The 25,811-nt window shown below is 39.1% G+C and overlaps 1 protein-coding gene and 1 long non-coding RNA gene across 2 annotated transcripts in view; one reads left to right on the top strand and one right to left on the bottom strand.

Moving 5' to 3' along the window:
- LOC119472536 overlaps positions 1-25,811 on the top strand; it is a 121,975-nt gene that overhangs the window by 25,752 nt on the left and 70,412 nt on the right. The gene's annotated exons all lie outside the window — the stretch shown is intronic.
- On the bottom strand, positions 24,117-24,464 carry LOC108310744 (NADH dehydrogenase [ubiquinone] 1 alpha subcomplex subunit 1-like). The gene has a single exon (XM_037741706.1). The coding sequence runs from the start codon at positions 24,381-24,383 to the stop codon at positions 24,171-24,173; it is 213 nt and encodes a 70-aa protein (XP_037597634.1). The 5' UTR covers positions 24,384-24,464; the 3' UTR covers positions 24,117-24,170.

The raw sequence follows: 25,811 nt of genomic DNA, 5'->3' as shown, positions 1-25,811 counted from the left end.
TTACAAATCATTCTACTATAAGGACACGTGCACATGAATGTTCATTGCAGCACTGTTTACAATAGCAAAGACCTGGAACCAACCCAAATGCCCATCGATGATAGACTGGATAGGGAAAATGTGGCACATATACACCATGGAATATTATGCAGCCATCAAAAACGATGAGTCTGGGTCCTTTGTAGCGACATGGATGAACCTGGAAACCATCATTCTCAGCAAACTGACAGAAGAGCAGAAGATCAAACACTGCATGTTCTCGCTAATAGGTGGGTGTTGAATAGTGAGAAGACATGGACACAGGGAGGGGAGCACTACACACTGGGATCAGTTGGGGGGAAATAGGGGAAAGACGGTGGGGGGTGGGGAGCTGGGGAGAGATAGCAAGGGGAGAAATGCTAGATGTATGTGATGGGGAGGAAGGCAGCAAATCACACTGCCATGTGTGTACCTATGAAACAATTTTGCATGTTCTTCACATGTACCTCAAAACCTAAAATGCAATAAAATAAATAAATGCAGGGGAAAAAAATTTAAACATTGTCAAGGAGCCAACATTCCAGAAAAGTGTGCCAAGCCCAGATGGTTTCATATGTGAAGTTTTTTAGTCTCTAAATAAGAAATATCTCCTCTGTATGTTTTTCAGAGAGAAGGTATCTTGTTTATTTTTATAAATTCAACAAAAAATTTAATCCCAAACCTTTAGAAACTAGCATTCAAAAGAAAACTATAGACAATCTTATACATGAACACTGATGTTAAAATTCCTAATTAAATATTTTTAAAATAAGTTGGCAGTAAATGGATGGTCACTGAGTTATTCCAAGAAAGAAAGACTCTTTTGCCATTATAAATTCACCTAATAAATTTAACCTTAAAAGCCTGTGCTTCTTCTAATAAGTTCTAACACTGCATTTGATAAAATTCTGTGTCTAGCCTATGTTTTTCTCTCTCTCTATATATAGAAAATTATAAAGGAAGAAATTTTAAAAATTATAAAGGAAGAAATCAATGATAGCATGTGATAAAACAGCAAGCTGAATTGAAAGCCAGCATAAACATAATGGCTAGCTATAGCAGCATCCTCTTAGAGTCAGGAACAAAGAAATACAAGATGAAATTAAGTACAGAGGCAGAAAGAGGTGGGATTCTTTTTTCTGTAGTAGTAGATTATATGATTGTACAGCTGGAAAATAAGAAATCAACTGACAAACTGCCAGAAAAAGTAAGAGATTCCAGGAAGATGAGGAGATAGAAAATTAATATGAAAAAGTCCACATCTTTCCTGTCCACATATACATAACCAGCTACAGAACATTATGGAAGAAAATTTCCCATTTATAATTGCAATTAAAAATAACCTTGAAAATCTGGGAATATTTTGAAACAAAATTACATAATGCCTCTCTGATAATGACAACTAAATTCTACTGCAGAATGCTCAATATAATCCAAATCCAAATCCCCATTGACATTTCTTTTAATTTGATGAAACAATTCTCAACTTTGCCTGAAAAAATAAATACAAAATCAACCAGGCTGTCTCAAAGAAGAGTAATGATTAGTGAGTGGAAATCTGAGTATACATGAAATGTAATCTGCAGCTCTGTAAAACATATGTGGTATTTAAAACATGTCCAGTACTTTAAATATTGTGATTCTCACATGAACTGATTGGCTGACTTCCAGTCACAATTCCACTAATCTATCAATGTAGATTAAGAGGCTGGGAGTAAACATATTATTTCAACTGATGGAAAAAGATAGATTATTTAATAAACGATATTGGTGCAACTGGTCACATTTTATTTTTTAAAGCTAGAAACCTATCACATTCATTATGACAAAATTAAATCATAAGTGATCAAAGATTTTCTTTCACAAAATAACAGAAGTCTGAAAGCATAAAGGAAAAATAGCATTGATATTTAAAAGTATAAATACTTTATTTTTTCTAATAGAAAACACCCCATAAACAAACACAACTGAAAAACAATTAATATAATATTATGAATATATATTACAAGGAATCATAGCCCTAATAGGAAACTTTTACAAAATGATAACTAAGGAATGAACACCCGAAAACAAGAGGAAACTAGAATTGTCCCCCAAACAGTTGAAAAAGATGTCCATACTAAAGGTCATTTTAAAAATGGACTATTATGCTCATTCAATTGACAGAAATTCAAAACATTGTCAGAACTCAATGGAACTGAGGTTTCAGAGAAACATGCATGCTCCTGCACTTTTGGAGGGAGCAGATACAGGTACCATCTTTCTGAAGAGCTGTTTGGAAATATGCATCAAAATGTTAAAAGTGTCATGTCACTTGGCCTACAAGTCAAATTTCTAGTGTCATTTCCCAAGGGCAGTGCATAGGTATGCCAAAGTCACTGCACATAGTTGTACAGCACTGTTTGTGATAGCAAAACAAATTGTATTACATAAACCATTGCATATATGCCATATATGCCCAGTGAAACACTGTGTAACAATAAAAATGATGATGCACATATACAGTTATTAAATGATGTCTTTGACATGCATTGAAAAGAAAAACCAGGTTAAAGAACAGTATGTATAAAATGATTAATTTTGTACACTTGTTATGTTACTCTTGCACCCCTAATCTATTTATCTAGCTGATATGGTTTGGTTGTGTCCCCATCCAAATCTCATCTTGAATTGTAACTCCTACAATTCCCATGTGTCATGGGAGGAACCTGGTGGGAGATGATTGAATTATGGGGGTGGGTCTTTCCTGATTTTTCTCATGATAGTGAATAGGTTTCATGAGATCTGTTGGTTTTTAAAAGGGGAGTTTCCTTGCACAAGCTCTTTTCTTGTCTGCCAAAATGTGAGGTGTGCCTTTCACCTTCCACCGTGATTGTGAGGGCTCCCCAGTCATGTGGAACTCTAAGTGCAATAAACCTCTCTCTTTTATAAATTGTCCGGTCTCAGGTATGTCTATATCAGCAGTGTGAAAATGGCCTAATACAATAAATTGGTACCAGTAGCATGGGGCGTTGCTGAAAAGATACCTGAAAATGCGGAAGTGACTTTGGAACTGGATAACAGGCAGAGGTCGGAACAACTTGGAGGGCTCAGAGGAAGACAGGAAGATGTGGGAAAGTTTGGAACTTCCTAGAGACTTGTTGAATAGTTTTGACAAAAATGCTGATAGTGATATGAACAGTGAGATTCAGGCTGAGGTGTTCTCAGATGGAAATGAAGAATTTGTTGGGAACTGGAGCAAATGTGACTCTTGTTATGTTTTACCAAAGAGACTGGTAGCATTTTGCTCTTACCCTAGAGATTTGTGGATCTTTAAACTTGAGAGAGATTATTTGATTTAGGGTATCTGGCGGAAGAAATTTCTAAGTAGCAAAGCATTCAAAATGTGACTTGGGTGCTGTTAAAGGCATTCAGTTTTATAAGGGAAGCAAAGCATAAAATTTTGGAAAATTTGCAGTCAGACAATGCAACAGAAAAGAAAAATCTAATTTCTCAGGAAAAATTCAAGCTGGCTGCAGAAATTTGCATAAGTAACAAGGAGCTGAAAGTTAATTCCCAAGACAATGGGGAAAATGTCTCCAGGGCATGTCACAGGACTTCATGGCAGCCCCTCCTGTCACAGGCTCAGAAGCCTGGAAGGAAAAAATGGTTTCATGTGCCTGGCCTGGGGTTTCTTTGCTATGTGCAGCTACAGACTTGGTGCCCTATGTCCTAGCTGCTCTAGCCATGGCTGAAAGTGGCCAATGAAGAGCTCAGACTGTAGGTTCAGAGGGTGCAAGCCTCAAGCCTTGGAGGCTTCCATGTGGTCTTGAGCCTGTGAGTGCACAGAGGTGAAGAATTGAGGTTTGGGAACCTCCACCTAGAGTTCAAAGGATGTATGGAAATGCCTGGATGTCCAGGCAGAAGTTTGCTGCTAGGGCGGGGCTCTCATGGAGAACCTCTGCTAGGGCAGTGTGGAAGGAAGATGTGGGGTTGGAGCCCTTACATAGAGTCCCTACTGGGGTACTGCCTAGTGAAACTATGAGAAGAGGACTACTGTCCTCCAGACTCCAGAATGGTAGATCCACTGACAGGTTGAACCTTGTCCCTAGAAAAGCTACAGACAATACCAGCCTGTGATAGCAGCCAGGAGGGGGCTATACCCTGCAAAGCCACAGGAGTGGAGCTGCCCAAGACCATGGGAACCCACTTCTTGCATCAGTGTGACCTGAATGTGAGACATGGAGTCAAAGATCATTTTGGAGTCCTAAGATTTGACTGCTTCGCTGGATTTAAGACTTGAATGGGGCCTGTAGACTGTTTTGGTCAATTTCTCCCATTTGCAAAGGCTGTATTTACCCAATGCCTGTACCCCTATTATGTCTAGGAAGTACCCTAACTTGCTTTTGATTTTACAGGCTCATAGGCAGAAGGGACTTGCCTTGTTTCAGGTGAGACATTGGACTGTAGACTTTTGAGTTAATGCTGAAATGAGTTAAGACTTTGGGGGACTCTTGGAAAGGCATGATTGGTTCTGAATGTGAGGGCATGAGATTTGGGGGTGTCCAGGGTGGAATGATATGGTTTGGATGTGTCCCCACCCACATCTCATCTTGGATTGTAACTCTCACAATTCCCACATGTTGTGGGAGGAACCCAGTGGAAAGTGATTGTATTATGGGGCAGGTCTTTCCTGTGCAGTTCTTGTGTTAGTGAATACGTCTCATGAGATCTGATGGTTTTAAGAAGGTGTGTTTTCCTGCACAAGCTCTCTTCTCTTGTCTGCTGTCATGTGAGGTGTGCCTTTTACTCCCCACCATGATTGTGATGCCTCCTCAGTCGTGTAGAACTGCAAGTCCAATAAACCTCTCTCTTTTGTAAATTACCCAGTCTCAGGTATGTCTTTATCAGCAGTGTGAAAAAGGACTAATACACTGGTTCTCTCTCTCTGGAAGATATGAATGACAAGAAATAGTGCTTTTCTCTGAATTCTGGAAACTCAGGTAAACTTTACCTTCCTTGTACTCTTTTATGTTTCTAGGCTGCTTCTTTCTTTTTTTTCCTCCTCTGTCTCCTCCTCTTCATCTTCCTCCTTCTCTTCCTCCTATTAGTATGTGTCAAAGTTAGTAAAGAAAAAAAATTATCTTCATTTGGAAAGATAGAATACTCAAGATTTTTTAATACTTTCAAAACTCTTTAAAAAGTGTGTGTGTAGATGCAGGTGCCTATGTCTCGGACATGGTAGTTGAAAACTCAGCTATTAGCCATGAGTTTTAAATCGATAAGAGACACACATTTAGAAGCCACATAATGTTTGGGAGTTTAATCTCCTAAGATAATCACACTTCTGCCGTGCTCTATTGTACAACTTGTCTCTTTAATGATATTTTCAAATTGCCCCATCAAGCCTGGATGAAATATTGCCACTGAGGGCAGTTAGCTACATCCAATTATCCCCACAGCAGCAAGCTTTGTTATAATAAAAAATTAAGACTCAGAATTTAAATTTAAAGTTTGGCAATTTGCAGTGAGGTTTCCAACTTTTAATTCCAGCCTCCTCCTTTGGGAAATCCTGTGCTTTTTTGAGTTGTGTAACTCCTGTCTTTTGGGAAAAGAGCAGTCTAGGCTCCACCTGAAAAGGCTTTTTGCAATTTCCCTGTGGCCCAGAGCAGTGGTTCTCAGGTTTGCAGGAGCATCAGAATCTCCTGGAGGGTAGACAAAACACAGATTGCAAGGCTGTACCCCACAAGTGCTGAGCTAGAAGGTCTAGGGGCTTTCTGAGGGTCTGCACTTCTCACGAGGTCCCAGGTGATCTGAAGCTGCTGCCCAGGCACCACATTCTGATTACTGGCTTATAGTAATCCAACTTATTTACAGGTCTGTACTTCCCACCTTTTAAATTGTAAACCTACAGATGATGTTTTTTAAGATACGTTAAGAGGGCTGAATTATTAAGGATGGGGTATTCTTTTTTCTTGAGATAGAGTCTCACTCTGCTGCCCAGGCTTGAGTGCGATGGTGCAATCTTCGCTCACTGCAGCCTCCACCTCCCAGGTTCAAGCAATTCTCCTGCCTCAGCCTCCTGAGTAGCTGGGATTACAGGTTTGTGTCACCACGTCTGGCTAATATTTGTATTTTTAGTAGAGATAGTGGTTTCACCATGTTGGCCAGGCTGGTCTCAAACTCCTGACCTCATGATCCGCCTGCCTTGGCCTCCGAAAGTGCTGGGATTACAGATGTGAGCCACTGCACCCAACCAAGCATGTGGTGTTCTTAAATGGAGGCAAGGAGAGTTCATCTCGGTCCTCCTCTCATGAGTTCTGCAAGTGAGCATATATATGGCATATATGCAATGATTTATGTTCTGCCTAACAGAACAAGACTTGACCATCATGGCCAAACTCATAAAAACCAGGCACCTGGAAAAAAAGAAATCTGCTGGATTTCACTTGTTGTCTTTCTTCCCTTCTCATTTTTTTGAGGGGGGAGTGGTGGGAATTTTTATTTGTAGTGGGACTTTTGAGTATGTCCTTATTTAAACATTTTTAACCCCTCTGAAGTAAGAGCAGTTGAAGGAAGGGTGTAGCTAGGAGGAGAGAGAAAAGTTAGACATTTTAAAATGGACTTGGGCTGAAGCAATTTTTCAGGTGAACTTCAGAGTTTGAAACAATGTTAGTCTAATATGAAAGCCAAGGAAAGTGAATTTCTGCAGATACTTGCTAATGAATTCTGTATGGGAGAGAGTCAGAATCACCTCACCTTCTATTTCTAAATTTCTGGGTACAGCCAAGGAGCTTGCACTTAAATCTTCCATAAACTATACTTAGGTGAGATGCTTCCTCCCTGCTCCATTTCTGACAATGATCTGTTTAAAAACAACTCTAGATCTTTATGAGGTGATGTCCCTGTTCATCATTCATGATATTCCCAGTTTAAAAAAAAAAGGCTTTGGAGTTCTATTTTTCTTCTCTTATCACCAAATTTTATTTTTTCAAGAATATTTCAGATTTTTATTGAGAATTTATTCCTATTTTATGGAGAAATGAAAGTTGGAAACGGGAAGATTCTGTTTCAACAAAAGAAAAATGTTTTGGCAAGGCAGAGAGGTGTGTTAAATGAGGATGAAGTGACCCCAGCACATTCCTTATGTCTGGAGATTTTTCAGCACAGGGTGAGCAACAGTAACAACTACAGGAGACACTGAGTGCTGTGAAAAGAACTTCAGCCTTGATCTTTTCCAGCAATGACTTCATAACTCACTGATCTTGCAGGTTCTGTCTTTGGGCAGTGGTTTCGGTTCCTTGGTTGTTAGAGTGATTTATCTCCGACAAGAAAGCATGACAAACATTTAATGTAAAAATACCATTGTTTCCTATGTGTGAACTCACTGGCTACCCTCTCCTCCCCATCATCCTCACTCCCATCATTTGTCATTCCAGAAATAGCAGCAGGGGCATATGGCCTGAAATAGCTCCAGAGTCAAGAGAACAAAATTGAACTTTCGGTGCCCAAGATTTATGCATCAAAAATGTCTAGGTCCCAAAACATGCTTTATGAGAGTTAAAAAGGAGACCTAGTCCCTCTGCCTCAGGTGACAAATGGCCCATACGTCTGTGAGATTTACCTGCTCACCGGCACCTGACATTCAGCAAGCCTCTGAAATGATAAGGGGTTGTTCCCGGGTGCAGCACGGCCTCAGCCCGTCATAGTAACAATCATCACTCATCATTGCAGTGGGAATTCCAGCCCAGCAGGCTGTTGAAGAAAAGATGCGGGGAATAGGTAGCCAAGTGATATATATTCACTATATAATTATTCAACAATCTCACATCTTCTCAAGTTACAAAAACGAGAAACAACCTCCATATTCCTGGCTGCTGGGCACAATGTCTATGTTGAGAAGGGTGTTACTGACATCGATCCTTAGGCCCCCGAACTTACCCATTTCATCCAATATTCAAGGAGTCCACTGGTGTAGAAACAGAAGCAGATTAGCTTTCAGGTTTGGAAATCTCAGTGGCTTTACTTTGATTATCACCTCCTTCCACTCCTATTTCCCTATTCTCTTGAAAAAGCTTTGTTGCTAGTCATTTTCACTTTCTGGTTCTCTGTTTCTTATTATTTGTCCATTTAAACTATAAACTAGTTTGTAGTTTAAAACTGTAAACAAGTTTTAGTTCATAGTGGAATATTATTATGTTGACCACATAATACAACTTATTTTGTTCAATTAACCAAACCATATATATCTGTGGGGTGGAAAAAACAAATATGTACAAAAGTTGTAATTCACTTTTCTGTCTGCTTTTCAGAGACCTACTTTCCTCTTGGAGAGAAATGGGAGCTGTAGCCTACTGCAGTTAATTTCCATCCAAAGGTCTATCAAAGGATACTGTATCTTTGTTTTGAGTTGATTAACATTTTTATTTGTTTGTTCCTGGACATTAGCTGCCCTAATACACAAGGACACTACCACTTGTCAAGGAAGATAACTTTATATTTTATTTTTAAATGAAAACTAGCATTTTGAAGGGTGCTTTCTCTGAAATTATTTTCTTCTCTGGAAGAAAAATTAAACCAGTATCTTTGTCACATGTTGCCAAAGAATGGTCTTTATGGTGATGCCATACATGAAGATTCTGAGCTATTTCTAGATATGGTTTTGTCTGCTATGATGATAAAGAAGTTCCTGATTTCAGCACACTCATTTAACTAGTGGGTTCAAATAGCCACAAATAAGACCTTTTCTGTTTCACTTTTTTTGCTTGCTACTATTACTAACTTCGTTTAATGGGATATTTTCATTCCAGATATGATTGTACCTCAATTACTAGGTCTATGGTTGATGAAATCAATCAAAATAACAACTGCTGAAATGGAGTATCTTCTGGGTGACTTGTTTTTACTGCCCCAGTAGATCTATACCCTCTCAGGGGTATTGGAAAACTTCCATTAAACCTTTTGAGAATTATGACCTAACTGGGGAAACAAAATACAAACAGGCTAAAGCTAAGTAAGATCTCTAGATCTAAATAGAAATTTTCTTTTTTTAAAAATTTATTTTAATTTTTAAAAAATATATTTTGCTTATTGTACTTTAGGTTCTGGGGTACATGTGCAGATCATGCAGTATTGTTGCATAGGTACATACATGGCAATGTGATTTGCTGCCTCCATCCCCCCATCACCTATATCTGGCACTTCTCCCCATGTTATTCCTCCCCAATGTCCCTACCTGCTGCTGTCCGTCCCCTAGTTCCCCCCAACAGACCTCAGTGTGTGAGTCTTTTCTCCCTGTGTCTATGTGTTCTCATTGTTCAATACCCACCTATGAGTGAGAACATGTGGTGTTTGATTTTCTGTTCTTATATCAGTTTGCTGATAATGATAGTTTCCAGATTCATCCATGTCCCTACAAAAGATGCGAATGCATTGTTTTTTATGGCTGCATAGTATTCCATGGTGTATATGTGTCACATTTTCCTTGTCCAGTCTGTCATCAATGGGCATTTGGGTTGGTTCCAGGTCTTTGCTGTTGTAAACAGTACTTCAATGAACATACATGTATATGTGTCTTTATAATAGAACAATTTATAACTCTTTGGATATATACCCGGTAATGGGATTGCTGGGTCAAATGAAATTTCTATTTCTAGGTCCTCGAGGAATCGCCACACTATCTTCCACAATGGTTGAACTAATTTATACTCTCACCAACAGTGTAAAATTGTTCCTGTTTCTCCACATCCTCTCCAGTATCTGTTGTCTCTAGATTTTTTAATGATCACCATTCTAACTGGTGTGAAGTGGCATATCAATGTGGTTTGGATTTGCATTTTTCTAACGACCAGTGATGATGAGCACTTTTTCATATTTGTTGACTTCATATATGTCTTCTTTTGAAAAGTGTCTGTTCATATCCTTTGCCCACTTTTGAATGAGTTTGTTTGATTTTTCTTGTAAATTTGTTTTAGTTCTTTGTAGGATATTAGCCCTTTGTCTGATGGGTAGATGGCAAAATTTTTTTCGCATTCTGTTGGTTGCCAGTTCACTCTAATGATTGTTTCTTTTGCTGTACAGAAGCTCTGGAGTTTAATCAGATCCCATTTGTCTATTTTGGCTTTTGTTGCCAATGCTTTTGGTGTTTTAGTCATGAAGTCCTTGCCTATTCCTATGTCCTGAATGGTTTTGCCTAGGTTTTCTTCTAGGGTTTTGATGGTATTAGATTTTCAGTCTTTAATCCATCTGGAGTTAATTTTAGTGTAAGGTGTCAGGAAGGGGTCCGGATTGTTTACTGCACATGGCTAGTCAGTTATCCCAACAACATTTATTAAACAGGGAATTCTTTCCCCATTGCTTATTTTTGTCAGGTTTGTCAAAGATCAGATGGTTGTAGATGTGTGGCATTGCCTTTGAGGCCTCTGTTCTGTTCCATTGGTCTATATGTCTGTTTTGGTACTAGTACCATGCTGTTTTGATTACTGTAGACTTGTAGTATATTTTGAAGTCAGGTAGTGTGATGCCTCCAGCTTTGTTCTTTTTGCTTAGGATTGTCTTGGCTATGAAGGCTGTCTTTTGGTTCCTTATGAAGTTTAAGGTGGTCTTTTCCAGTTCTGTGAAGAGGGTCATCGGTAGCTTGATGGGGATAGTGTTGAATCTATAAATTACTTTGGGCAGTATGGCCATTTTTCACAATATTGATTCTTCCTAACTATGAGCATGGAATGTTTTTCTATCTGTTTGTGTCCTCTCTTATTTACTTGAGCCATAGTTTGTAGTTCTCCTTGAAGAGGTCCTTTACATCCTTTGTTATTTGTACTCTTAGGTATTTTATTCTCTTTGTAGCAATTGTGAATGGTAGTTTGCTCTTGATTTGGCTTTTCTTCTGTCTGTTATTGGTGTATAGGAATGCTTGTGATTTCTGCACGTTAATTTTGTATCCTGAGACTTTGCTGAAGTTGCTTATCAGTCTAAGGAGCTTTTGGGCTGAGACAATGGAGTCTTCTAAATATACAATCATATTGTCTGCAAATAGAGACAATTTAACTTCTTCCTTTCCTAATTGAATACTCTTTATTTCTTTTTCTTGCCTGATTGCTCTGGCTAGAACTTCCAATACTATATTCAATAGGAGTGGTGAGAGAGGGCATCCTTGTCTAGTTCCTGATTTCAAAGGGAATGCTTCCAGTTTTTGCCCATTCAGTATGATATTGGCTGAGGGTTTGTCTTAAATAGCTTTTATTATTTTGAGATACATTCTATCAATGCCTAGTTTATTGAGAGTTTTTAGCATAAAGGGCTGTTGAATTTTGTTGAAGGCCTTCTCTGCATCTATTGAGATACTCATGTGGTTTTTGTCTTTGGTTCTGTTTATGTGGCGGATTACATTTATAGACTTGTGTATGTTGAACCAGCCTTGCATTCCTGGGATGAAGCCTACTTGATCATGGTGGATAAGCTTTTTGATTTATTGTTGCAATCGGTTTGTCAATTCAATCTTATTGAAGATTTTTGCATCTATGTTCATCATAGATATTGGCCTGAAGTTTTCTTTTTTTGTTGAGTCTCTGCCAGGTTTTCCTATCAGGATGATATTGGTCTCATAAAATGATTTGGGATGGATTCCCTCTTTTTGGATTGTTTGGAATAGTTTCAGAAGGAGTGGTACCAACTCCTCTTTGTACGTCTGGTAGAATTCTGCTATGACCCCATCTGGACCTGGGCTTTTTTTGGTTGGTAGACTATTAATTGCTGCCTCAACTTCATCCCTCGTTACTGGTCTATTCAGGGTTTCAACTTCTTTCTGGTTTAGGCTTGGGAGGGTGCAAGCATCCAGAAATTTATTCATTTCTTCTGGGTTTACTGGTTTGTGTGCATAGAATTGTTTGTAGTGATCTCTGATGGTAGTTTGTATGTCTGTGGAATCTGTGGTGATATCCTCTTTATCATTTTTTATTGCATCTATTTTATTCTTATTGCTTTCCTTTTTGGTTAATCTGGCTAGCGGTCTGTCTATTTTGCTGATCTTTTCAAAAGACCAGCTCTGGATTTATTGATTTTTTAAGGGTATTTTTGTGTCTCTGTCTCTTTCAGTTCCACTCTGATCTTAGTTATTTCTTATCTTTGCTAGCTTTTGATATTTTTGATCTTCCTCCTCTAGCTCTTTAAATGTTGATGATAGTGTATCAATTTTAGATCTTTCCTTGTTTCTCATGTGGGCATTTATTGCTATAAATTTCTCTCTAAACACTGCTTTAAATGTGCCCCAGAGATTCTGGTAGATTGTGTATTCATTCTCATTGGTTGTGAAGAGCATCTTTATTTCTGCCTTCATTTCATTGTTTATCCACTCAACATTCAAGAACCGGTTGTTCAGTCTCCATGATGTTGTGCGGTTCTGAGTGAGTTTCTTTATCCTGAGTTCTAATTTGATTGTGTTGTGGTCTGAGAGACTGCTTGTTATGATTTCTATACTTTTTCATATGCTGAGGAGTGATTTACTTCCAATTCTGGTCAGTTTTAGAGTAGGTGTGATGTGGTGCTGAGAAGAATGTATATTCTGTGGATTTGGGGTGGAGAGTTCTGTAGATGTCTGTCAGGTTTGCTTGGTCCAGATCTGAGTTCAAGTCCTGGGTATCCTTGTTAATTTTCTCTCTAGTTGATCTGTCTAATACTGACAGTGGAGCATTAAAGTCTCCCATGTGGGAGTCAAAGTCTCTTTGCAGGTAGTTAAGAACTTGCTTTATGTATCTGGGTGCTCCTATATTGGGTACATAGATGTTTAGGATCGTTAGCTCTTCTTGTTGCATTGATCCTTTTACTATTATGTAATGCCCATCTTTGTCTCTTTTGATCTTTGTTGGTTTAAAATCTATTTTATCAGAGTCTAGGATTGCAACTCCTGCTTTTTTTTTGCTCTCCATTTGCTTGGTAAATCTTCCTCCATCCCTTTATTTTGAGCCTATTTGTGTCCTTGCACATGAGATGGGTTTCCTGAATATGGCACACCAATGGGTTTTGACTTTTTATCCAATTTGCCAGTCTGTGTCTTTTGATTGGGGCATTTAGCCCATTTACATTTAAGGTTAATATTGGTATGTGTGAATTTGATGCTGCCATTTTGATGCTAGCTGGTTGTTTTGCCCATTAATTGACACAGTTTCTTCATTGTGTTGCTGGTCTTTACCATTTGGTACTTTTTTGGAGTGGCTGGTACTGGTTGTTCCTTTCTGTTTTGTGCTTATTTCAGGAGCTCTTGTAAGGCCAGCCTGGTGGTAATGAAATCTCTCAGCAATTGCTTGTTCATAAAGGATTTTAAGAAATTTTCAATAAAACATATGAGGTGTCACATGGTTGTCTATGATCACTGTTTAATTCAATGGTGAAGCTAATCCTAAGGCAGGATGTCTGATCTTCCAGAGATATATGTCATCTAATAGTTGCTACAACTGATTGCGTCATGCTGGCTGGCCGAGGTCTACTTTCCTTCCAACTCCCTTATTTAACTTACCTCACCTCCTGTACTCTCTGAGAATGTCATGTTCAGTCATTGGATTTTGCTTCCCGAGGTGTAGCAGGGCCAATATTCACATGAGTAGCCGATGCATTCTGGTGTCCAAGAGGAGGGAAAAGCAGATCATGAACCAGAAAGGAGCTAGGAATTGTGACCTTGATCTTTAGCTTGATTTTTAAGGATGGTAAGATTTGGAAGGCTTGAGTGGAGGCTTAAAACTGTGTGAATAAAAAGGTAGAGAGGGAAGCCCCATCAGGTTGGAAAAGATAGGTTACTTGGGCAAGTACATTGGAAAGAGGTAGCATCTTATTAAGATTTGGGAGTCACTGGCCAAGAAGTGACTCTTAGCATTGTAGAAATGAATAGGATCGCCAAGTAAGGGAATGTAAAGAGAAAATAACTGAGGCCTGAAGCTTGAGAGGAGGAGGGGAATGAGAAGCTAGTTAAGGACAAGGAGAAGGATCTCTGTATATTCAAGGATAAAAAGCTCATCACTAAGAGGGATATCACATAAATTGAAAATTGGCAACAGTTTGGACCAAATGCTATATAAATCGATACTTTTCATTAACAAAGTGCCTTGTAATTTGATTTGATCTTATTTGAAGACAGCAGTACTTTTAAAGGGATATTTATGATCCTAAGTTCAGGCATAGAAACTAGCATTAATCAAAGGTATTAGCTCATGTTAATTTTTCTTTGCTACATTTATGCTTAAGCCAGTAATACCATTTTGGGCTATATCTACATAAAAATCTATATATTGAGAGAATGAGAGAGAACAATGTTGTAGGGTAAGAAAGAAAAAAAGTCCTTTTGGCAATTAAGTGGATGGTTGATTCCCTTAATATTCTAAGAGCAAACACAGCTATCATTATGAATCACTATAGTTGATGAGTCTAATTCCTTTTAGTGCCATTACAGCAGATGCTCACATTTCAATCCTCCATGGACAGATCAATCTTTGTCATCTCCTCATACATATTCCAACATCTATACTGGTGTTTTAGCATACTGCATTGGCATGAGATAGCCACATCACTTTTTGGTAAATTAGCAAAACAGGTACCTGGGAAACTAAGACAGCACAAAAATTCCTGTTCTTTGCAAAAATAACTGTGGCCACCCGTTACCTGTGCCTGTGAAGTTGTGAGTGTGAATGCACTTACTCGGCCAATCCTGGCTTTCTGGAGGAGCTTCCTCTGGAGGAGAGGTAGTTGAGGCCTTAGCACTTGTCACATGGAGCAGCGTTAAATCAGAACCAGCGCTAGTGTCAATGAGAAAGCTTTTCTAATGTAGGAGATTGAGAATGGCTACACTTTGTGGTCTTTTAAAAACAACCACTACACACACACACACACACACACACACACACAGTCACACACATGTGTGAGATTCCTGATTATTCCTGATCATAATATCACATATAATTTTGGAATAAAAGATGGCAAAACTGCCACAGAAAAGAAAATATTTGGGTGTCTTTTTGTGAAAATTTTAGCCACTTCCATTAACCTGAATCCTTGAAGAATTCAAAAGACTCTAGCTAAGATTTTTTCCTATTATACCTGGGTAGAGGTTCAAAACAAGGCCTATGGCTGACAGTCTCAGTTTCTTGAGGCTGCTGTGAAAAAGTCCCACAAACAGGTAGGCAGAAACAACAGAAATTTATTCTCTCAGCGTTCTCGAGGCTGAAGCCTGAGGTCAGATGCCCTCTGGGTTGGCTCCTCCTTGGGCTGTGTGGGAGAATCTGTTCCAGGCCTCTCCCCAGCTCCGTGAGTCTTGCTGGTGGTCCTTGAAGTATCTGGGTTTCTGCTGCATCACCCTGATCTATGCCTCCATCATCATAGCACGTTCTCCCTGTGTCCAGAGACCTGTGTCCCATTCCCGTTTTCTAAAAGGACAACAATATTAGATTAGGGACTGATCCTACACCAGTAGGACCTCATCTTAACTAATTATATCTTCAATGACCCTACTTCCAGATAAGGTCACATTCTGAAGTATGAGGAGCTAAAATTTCAATATGTGAAATTTGGGGTGGATGCAATTCAACCCATAACACTGTAGCTGCGCATCCCCACCAGTTCATGTTCTTCTCACATACAAAATACATTCACCTCATCCCAACATCCCAGCTCCTTTCAAAGATGATTACACCACATCTTCCATCCAACATACATTTTTGCAATGTCACTTGGTCTTTTTCACAGTAAAAGGTGAACTATTTCATCTCCCTTTTCTTTTGGTTACTCTTAACCTGTTCTTATCAACAGAATGTGATGGGAATGACACTGTGTGACTTCTAAGAATGGGCCTTACAAGAGCTATAGCTTCTGCCTTCACCTCAGGGAATGTCCATTACTGGGACCTAACTTCCATGTCAGGACAAAGCTCAAGTTGCCACCTGGAGAAGCCCTCATGGGTGAGCACCAAAAGCCCCAGGTATATTGAGGGCTTCAGTACCAATTGCCAGCCATGACAGTGAGAACATTCTGAGCCCTCCAGCCAGCCCAGCACTTCCTGTAACACCACATAAAGTGGGAGAACTTCTTGGCCACTTGAAGAATTATAATTAATAATTGCTATTTAAGCCACGATGTTCTGAGGTGTTTTGTTAGTGGCAATAGAAAAATTGAAACAGAATTTGATATCAGAAGTGGGATGCAGTGAGCAATGACTTCACCATTGTACTCCAGCCTGGGTGACAGGGCAAGACCGTGTCTCAAAATATTCTAAAAAAAATAAAAAAAGAAGTGGGATGCTTCAACAACACAAACCCAAAGCAGATGGTGTTGGCCTTGGTGCACAGAATAGCAAGAAGATTTAAAAAATAGCAAGAAGATTTAGTGCAGATCAGAAAGGCAGTAAGAAAATTGCCATTCAAGCCTGGGAAAATGGTGACCTGCATTCTTTAGTTGAAGAATATTTGACAAAACTGATACTAGCAGGAACGTAGAAGATAGAACGTGGACCTAATGAGCTTGGTGAATTTGACTAAGGAAATTCCTAGGCAGAATGTTCAAAGTGCCAGCAGGCTTCTCTGAGCTCTTGATCAGAGACTATGGAGAAAGACTGAAAAAAAAAAAGAAACTGATTTTAAGCAGAATTTAAAGAAAATATTCTAATTTACATTTTGCTAGGTTAGAAGATACAGCCATTTTGCATTTCTAGCCTGTCCAGTAGGCAGAAGGCTCTGAAAGTAAGAGGTAGCTCAGACAAAAATCAAAGACAGGTGCTGCCAGGACCACGCGGCTTCAGGTTTCAGGTCAAGTCAAGGGCGTGGATACAAAACCCTCCGTTAAGATCAGAGGCTCTGTTAAAAGGTATTTGTTACTCCTGAGCTAGACAAGTTTCTCCTAAGATTTCTAAGAGCATTTACCCATGGAACTTTGATTTATAGCTAAGTAGAGAGAAGATCTGTTGTACAGAGATATGTAGGCAGAGCTCTGTCTAGTGGGTTGGATTATAATTTTATATACTGAAATCCCACACAGTCATTTAAGAAGCTGTATCAGTTTAGCCTGAAAGGAATAAAGACAATGCAGTATGTAAAGAGGTCTCCTTTTCCCCAGTGTCCTGAGGGCTGTCAGAAAACTACCTAATTGAAAGCACAGACCATTTTTTATAAAAAAGGAAGGAGGATTCAGAGGGTAGAACCAAAAGCTTGAAGGGAGAAGCCACGTGTGGAGGAGAGCTGCTCCCAGTGGGAAGATCTAGGGTTTGTTTCTTCAGTGAGCACGAGGAACTGCAGGGCAGACATGGCTGCATTTCAGTCTCTACATGCTTCCCCTTTCCTCCTGTGGGTTTGGAGTGTTTGCTGCAGATACTGTGTGTGTGGAGGGCAGTTGGCTTGTGTTTTTAATTCATGGGTCCACCTGTGTCTAGCTTAGATGACGAGATCCTAGTCTTTGCATTAGACTCTGACACCATAATGAGATGAGAGTTATGGACTCTTTGGAGAAAGTAAATGTATTTGCACATCAGAGAATATCAATATTTTGTGGCCAAAGGATAGACTCTGGTAGAATGTAGATGACTAGGAATTCTTGCCGCTTTTTCTATTGGAGAAGTGAGGTTTATTTTCCTCCCCTTGCATCTGGCCTGGCCCTTTGCCTGGATTTAACCAGGAGAATGCAGCAAGGATGCTGATGGCACCTCTGTGGCTAGGGCTTTATCTGCAGCTTCTGCCTGTGCTCCTCTTGGGAAAGCTCTCATGGGATCCAGCCACATGTCAAGAACCCAAGTTTGGCCAAGTGAGAACCAGAGAGAAGTCTTGCAGCCCCGCCTCTAAGGTCACAGACATGCAAATGAAGCCATCTAATGATAACTTAATGACACCTGCCAAAACTCAAAGAGAAAAAGAAATGTCCTGCCCCACCCTGCCTAAACTTATGTTGCAAAAAATTGTGAACTAATAAAAGCCACAAACTTTTGGGGGTAGTTTGTTATTTAACAATAGGTAAGCCAAACCACTCAGATGAGACCACCTCCACTAGGCTTGGCTCATGCCTTCTCCATGGCCCTCTCCAGAAATTAAATTTCCTGAAACTTCAGGTACATTGAGCCTTGTCCCAACATACTGTATATATGTATTTAATTAAAATAGAAGGAGTGTGTTTTCATGTGATTAACCTTGAATCATATGGCATACATATTGAACTCTCAAATGGATCAAGTTCCCTAATATTGGATCTTAGTTATGTTGAATCTGTATTATAAATAAAACTGTTAGTCTGACTATACCATTTAGATCTGGTCATATTTGATGAAAATAGGCCGATGATCAATCAGAAGCCGTCTTAGGACAGGGGGTACAGAGTGCGGAAGCACGACTCAGGTCTCAGTGGGCACAGTAGCCCTCCTACAGTTTTGGCATCGGAAACTTCCATTTCTCCCTCATTTTCATTTACAGAACACAGTGTTTACTATGTGCTGCAGATGAAAGTTCTGAAAAGAACTATGAAGTACAAAGAGAGAAAAGGAACATTTTAAATAAAGACAAATTCAAAACCCCAAACTCTTTGAAATTTCAAATAGTTTTCCCTCATTCACATCCATAAGCTGTAAATGAGGAACCACCTGAGACATCAGGGTCCTGTCTGAGTGCTTGGCTGATCACAGACCTCCTTTCTCTTTTCATGTTCCCCGATTTCCATTTAGGTAGCTGTGAGCTATACCCACAGTTATTACCAAAATTGATTTTGAGTCTACATCTAAAGCATTGTCTACTATGTCTCTGAGGAAGATGAAATATATATTTATCAAAATGGCCTGGTTGAATGAATGATAAATAAAAGTTGGTAATAATACCAGCATGTTTGTATTTTTAAGCAAGAACATCATTCTGTCTTTCCGTTGTTTTTTTTTTTATTTTTTTTTTTTTTTTTTTTTTTTTTTTTTTTTTTTTTTTTTTTTTTTTTTTTTTTTTTTTTTTTTTTTTTTTTTTAGTCTCGTTCTGTCTGTTGCCCAGGCTGGAGTGCTCTGGTGATATCTCTGCTCACTGCAACCTCTGCCTCCTGGGTTTGAGTCTTCTGCCTCAGCCTCTTGAGTATCTGGGATTACAGGTGCCTGCCACCAATGCATGGCTGATTTTTCTATTTTTAGTAGAGACAGAGTTTCACCATGTTGGCCAGGCTGGTACCAAAGTCCTGACCTCAGGTGATCCACCTGCCTTGGCCTCCCCAAGTGCTGGGATTTCAGGTGTCATTCTTTCATTTCAAAATTTTCTCCTTCCATTTCCATCTGTGAGGCCAGTTTCCCCACAAGTGCAGTGAGCTGACGGGAATCAGGTTCCGTAAGTAATCGATGTCTAAGAAGGTTGTCTGGAAAGACAGGTACACCTGTAAAGGACAACTGGCATGCTGTTGGATTTTCCACAGATAATTACATTACCCAGACTTGTAAAATGTCAAACATAAAATAATAAACAGGGCTCTGGATTTGGTTGTTCTTTCTAATCAAATAGAGCCATCTATGGAGCAAATCTTTATTTCACTGGTTTCTGTCAGAATGATGCCCTTTCGTCAGCAGCTCTCTATTAACGAAATACTGCAGAGGCAAGCATTTTCCCCTCTCCACAGTATTAATTAAATTACATAAAACTGGCAGTGTTTAAATTCTGGCATCTGTATTGTCTCACTTAATTACACCCCTGGACTCCTTTAAAAATTCTTTCATTTGCTACAGGGACATCTATTGGTGAAAGGAGAAGAAATCAGGTGCAAGTGATCAAATGTAATTTGGGGTTTGCAGCTGGCCCCATCCCCTACCTTGTTGAACTGATTCTTGCAGTCTGTCTGTCTGCAGCCCTTCCACCCCATGCAAAGTGGCTATAATTCGATAGCAGAGGGAAACAAACACAGTGACAAAGTTTCATTTCGAATTAAGGAAATTTTATCATTTGGCCTCATAAGTAAAATACTTTTCTATACTCTTTCAACTTTTTTTCAAATCCACTCAAGAATATCCTAAAGTGAAATACATTTTTCCCTGCCTAATCTCAGCAACGCACTTAATGTCATTTAAGGAGCTTCCGTAGAGCTTCAGCTCATGAGAACCATCCATAAGCTCACAGTGAATGCCATGCCTCGGAGGAAGTGTCTGAAGGCCAAGCTCAGCAGAGGCCGGTCCTGCCTTCTCAGAGCATGAGCAGGGCGAACAGGACATTTGCAAGGCAGAAGAGCCAAGCACCCAGCTCCAGCTGTCCAGTTAAAAACTGTTGCCAGAATAAAGATTAAGGACCTCCACAATATATATATGTGTGTATATATTTGCCAGTTCTTTCTCTTTTTTTAAAGTGTCCAAAATCAAATTAATTTATTCTCCAGATCTATTTATCTCATTCATGTTAATTACTTTTTTTTGTCTTAGTGAATGACTGTCATTCAAGACAGAACTTGGGGTCATCTTTGATTTTTCTTTCCCCCTACATGCAGCACCCAGATATCAGCCTCCACCCCCTCCTCATCCTCACTGCCCCTGCCTCAGTGTGGACAATCGCTGACCTGCAGCTGGGCTCCTGTGCATTCTCTAGATCCTTGGAACTCTTGGCCCTTTTCCACATCCTGAACTTGCCACTAGTTATCCTTGCAAATGTGAATCTTGTGTGGTTACTGCTCGATGCCTCTAAATTGCCTACACAATCAAATCCAAACTGTTTAGCATAGAAATTGAGACCCGCTATGATCCGGACCTCGATTCCCTCATCAACCTCATTTCTCTCTCTATTAAATTGTTCACTGTTGTTTAACCACCAAATAGGATCTATAGACTGAAGTGTTAAAACAGATACTTAGATTCTACTAAGAAAATATGGTGCAAAATTCATCGAATTTTTACTTTTTGTGGAAGCACTTTGAAGAAAGAGAAAAATCTTATGTTTGATTAAGAAACAGTTTTGCTGGTTATAATGGAACTTGGATTTATTCTTTGAACTAAAATGGATGTATTTAGCAATTCAGAAAATACTGTTATTAATCAAACAGCTAAAAGTTTATCTGTCTTTCTTTCATTGTTCATCAAATATTTAATGAATGCTAGCAATATACCATCCAGTGCAGCAGGCACTGACCGCAGGAAGATAAATGAGCTGCTGTTCCAGCCTTCCATGAGCTCACAGTCTAGGGAAGAAAAAGACAGTCAGAACCATGTGGTAGAATGTGGCTCATCAGAGAAACACAAATACATTTTTAGCTGTTTGATTAATAATGCCATTTTACAAATTTTTAAATGTGTTAATTTTAGTTCAAAAAACATATTGAAGTTCCATTATAACCAGCAATTGTGTTTCTTAATCAAACAGAAGCACCTGGCTTAACCTTGCTTGCATTAATTACATCTCTATATCACAGGTAGTAAAAATCTCAGGTAAATCTCACTAGAGAAAAAAAAAGGTTTATTGTCTTACATGAAGAAAAATTTCGGGGGGGGGGATTGACATTGACATTTAGTTACAGTTTGTTTCAAGTACCCAACTACGTTCTCAATTTCTCTCTCCTTCTCCCAACTACAGTCGTGTCACTGTTGTTTCTCATTCATCGGCCATCCACAGGTAGTGACAAATACTGACACTAGGAACTCTAGGCTTTCATTTAATCAGTTAGTCAACTTTATAGAATCAAACAAATCTTTTCTAGTAATTCGATAAAACGGTCCCAGATGATTGAACGTTCCTGGCCTTGCTTGGGTCACATGTCCATGCTTGATCCAAACATGTAGCTAAAAGAATACAAAGTACTGATTGATCAACATTAGCCTCCTAAGCTCAGGGTCAAGGCATGGGGTAAGCTTCCTCCAAACAATGCAGGCTGAAAGTACAGGAACAGCAGTTCCCCAGGGGAAATTTATCAAAATAAAAAGGAAAAGATGTTGGACAGGGAAGAAACAACATATAGTTATTATTGTGCTTGAACTCAATCTTGAAAGATGAGAAGTTATCCAAGTAGAGTAGTTATGAAGTCATTCTAGGCAAAGGTATCAGATATTTAAAGACAGAGCTATAAGAACACACGGGACCTTCAGGTACCCTTTAGAATTACTTCAATTTGGTAGAATAGGTGTGTATATATGGCAAGCTAGAGATCCAGAGATGTTGACTGAAACTGTAATGAGTCGTGCTGGAAAGGCAGTGGGAAGTACTTGTAAGTCTCAGTAATCTTTTGGGGAAGACTTAACATGCCAGAAATACACACTTTGACATTTCAGTAATAGTATTACTGAAGATTAGGTAAAGCTGCCTTCTGAAGAATTCCAACCCTTGTATCTTTGTCCTTTGTACCCAGTTGTGGTCAAATGGCTGACAATGGGCTTCTGACTTAAAAGCAAGCTGGGATAAAATCTCCCCCTTTAAAGAATCCCCATATAGGTGGGTCATTTGCCAGACCCATCAGATCAGCACTCTAGGGAGAGTTAACTAGTAAGAAGCAGGCAGAGCCCTAGGAGAAGAGGTGGAGAGTGGTTGAATACCCTTAATGACAAGCACTAGAGATGGGGTGACAAGAACACAGCTACTAAAACTGTGGTGTGTCTTGAACCAACATTCCAGTTCCTGCAATAGCATTCTAGCTTCTGTGAGACTGTGCTGTGTGGCTTTGCTGTCTGGCTCTGCTGTGCAGATAGAGCCATTGCTGTTGCTGTCCTTTTCGTGTCTTTAAAATGAACTCATATTCTTATGGTCAACCCAGAGGGCCTCTGTGTCTTGCTGCCCGAAGGAACTCAAACTATTTAAAACCCTGACATGTGCCAATCCATAGACGTCATGATAAACTGAAGGCTTTGGAAAGACTCTGAAGCATGTTATTGTAAAAATTCATATTAAGTTTATGTTTCCCAATTGATTAAACAAAAGAGTACGCCCTAAAATGGGGGAAGGAGGAGTGAATCAATGACTCCATCTCTTCTACGTACATAGGAAAGTTTTTCTACTCTCATTAAAACAGAAACTCTTACTTTCAGTTTTTTCATTTGGTAACAAAGAGTTTTATAACCAAACAGTGCTTCAGAGATCATGGCAGCAAACCCAGGATTTCAGTCTTCTTGATACAGGTGTTACTGTTGTAGTGTCAACAATAGAGTTCAGACATGTCTAAGAAGAAAAATAAATACAGCACCCAATCTGAAAATGCCTATAAATAAAACACGGGTGAGTCACACCTCCAAGAGTCTCAGGATCCTGATTTGTATTGCAAAACAATCTATTTCAGAATATATTTTAAATCTGAAGCTTGCAATATTCTTTTTGTCTTTAGCTATAGAAAGGTTAATAATTCTGCCATGAAATAAGTGAATGAAAAAAATCCTGAAAATTAATTTACATGTTTGTTTTTGCAAATGCATTTTACTAAGAACCACAATAGTGGTGAGTTTAAAAAATTTCATTGTCCTTATATACCTCACCAAATAATTGCTCCTCCAAACATGTAATTTCAATACACACAAGAATCTAATGCATTTTTCTCTTCTTGTTCTATAAAAGAGGCACCTGGAAACGGCACACCAGAGACACAATGGGTGAACTTCACAGACAAATCAACTTTGGGGCAGACTCTGGATCTGCAATTGTGCAGCCTCTCTCCCTGCAGGTTATTATGATGAGGTTGAAACATTTACATTTATATTTGTTATCTGGGAGAGATAATTAGGTATTTTCACTGCAAAATAATTTACATTAATGGGCTGTAACTTTCAATATGTAGTTTTAAACTGCACATTTAAATAATATAATATCTGTCTTCCTTAATTCTAGGTTCATTGTCTTCATGCAGTAGCTTCATTTTTCTTTTCAAAAACACAATAGGCTTAAAAAACATAGGAATGTCTTTATGAGTTTGAAATTCTGGGACAGGTAAAACAGCAAGCTTGTTTGGAATTCTACTGAATTGGTAGTATGCAAAATGAAAGTGGCTTTGAAGTGAAAATGACAGCAGAGCTGCAGCTCTGGCTGAAGATGTAAGTTCTCCTGGGATAAACTTGCCCTCCTGGAGGCATGTGGCATGGGGGAGAAATGTTGGCGTTCGTTGCTTTTTTTTTTTTTTTTTCATTTTTTTTTTATTAAGCACTACATAACATACTGCATGCTACATGCTATACTGTATAATCTTCTAGCAGGGGTAGATGACCATTGCTGAGTTATTTTTTCATCAATCAGGAAAATGCTTCTTTAATCAATGTTCTCCAAACCCTTTGACTTATAGTAAAGATCAACTCCAGAGATGCGCCTATCTCTTTCCATCAAATTCCATGAATGCAAAACATGAGCAACCCTTTTTTCCTTGCCACCATTAGTGAACCTGTGGATGTATGCAGTAGACAGTCCTGGAATAAGCAAGCACACGCCCATGGCGGCGTGTCCAGGGAGTATCTCGAACCACATCTCTGCCCGGTTACCTAGGCCAAAACCCTACTTCTAGGTCCTTGAAAGGTGACGGATATTCGGCTCTCTTCCCAGTATGCCCCGAGACCGCCTCTCTCTGTGTATAATCTAAAGTACTTATCAGATGCTAATTAGACACAAATTTGCCTTACTTAATTATATAACCTAAATTTATTCTCAGTCTATGTCAATAATGACCAGCTATTGGTTAACGACCAGTTTTTTTTGTTTGTTTTTGAGATGGAGTCTTGCTCTGTTGCCCAGTCTGGAGTGCAGTGGCATGATCTCAGCTCGCTGCAAACTTCGCCTCTCAGGTTCAAGTGATTTTTCTGTCTCAGCCTTCTGAGTAGCTGGGACTACAGGTATATGCCACCACATCTGGCTAATTTTTGTATTTTTAGTAGGGATGGGGTTTCACCATGTTGGTCAGGATGGTCTCAATCTCCTGACCTTGTGATCCACCTGCCTCAGCCTCCCAAACTGCTGGGGTTACAGACATGAGCCACTATGCCCAGCCAATGACCAGGTTTTAATAAATTGTTCACCTAATATTTTGCCTGTTCACTCCCTGAGCTGTTCTGTCAGCCATGATCAATGGGCTGAGATGGGTTCATAAGATAGAGAGAGGAATAGCCCTAAAGGAATTCAGTTTAGAATACTTCATATCCACCTAGATTCCATGTATAGATGGGCTTTGCCCTAGCAGATTCTTAGCACCAAGATTTACAATTACAAAATCGATTACCTGTAATGAGGGCTTCTGAAATATAAATGGGATGCTCTCACCGAGGAAACATAGACTTAGGCCGAACAGTTCTTTAATTAGAAATCAGAAGCGAGTGTCCCTATATGCTCAACGGACATTGGTGAAGTTGCATATGATTTAAACTATTTAGTTTATGCCTTCTTTTTACAATAATTTAGGAGGTATTGAAAGATTCCAATTTTTCATGAGTTGAGATAGACGATAAAATATACAAATAGGCAAGGTTCTTCAGTAAACGGCATCAAAATATTTTAGGCTTTTGAGTCAGAAGTTACAACTTTTAGGTAAGCGAATATAGAAAAAGCTAAATTATTTTTTAGAGATTCAGTTCCTTGTTAATAAACGTGCTGTTATTGGTGACACTAATCAAACATTATATGTCACTATGATGTGTGTCTGTGTGTATAAGCACCATGGAAATGCATATATAGAAACACTAAGACTGCAATAATAATAATGATAGTAATAATAGATGATCCGCAAATAAGGTCTTTAGGGGATGTTCGAGATAAAATGCTAATCATTCAATCTTCAACTGCTCCCAGGGCTATATTCTTTGTAGCTTCTTTCCTAATTATGCTTTTTCCTAAGTAATATAAACATTCCCCAGCAAACCTGTTTACGCTACTAATTAGTCACATCTGGAATAAAGTATTTGCAAA

This window comes from Cebus imitator, unplaced genomic scaffold (genome assembly GCF_001604975.1).
Source record: "Cebus imitator isolate Cc_AM_T3 unplaced genomic scaffold, Cebus_imitator-1.0 Scaffold6, whole genome shotgun sequence".
NCBI lineage: Eukaryota > Metazoa > Chordata > Mammalia > Primates > Cebidae > Cebus > Cebus imitator.
Note: the sequence above shows the minus strand (reverse complement) of the source record. Positions and strands in the feature narration are given on the sequence as shown.

Coding starts and splice junctions, on each gene's coding strand:
- LOC108310744 (XM_037741706.1), bottom strand. CDS start 24,383: ATGTGGTTCGAGATACTCCCTGGACACGCCGCCATGGGCGTGTGCTTG.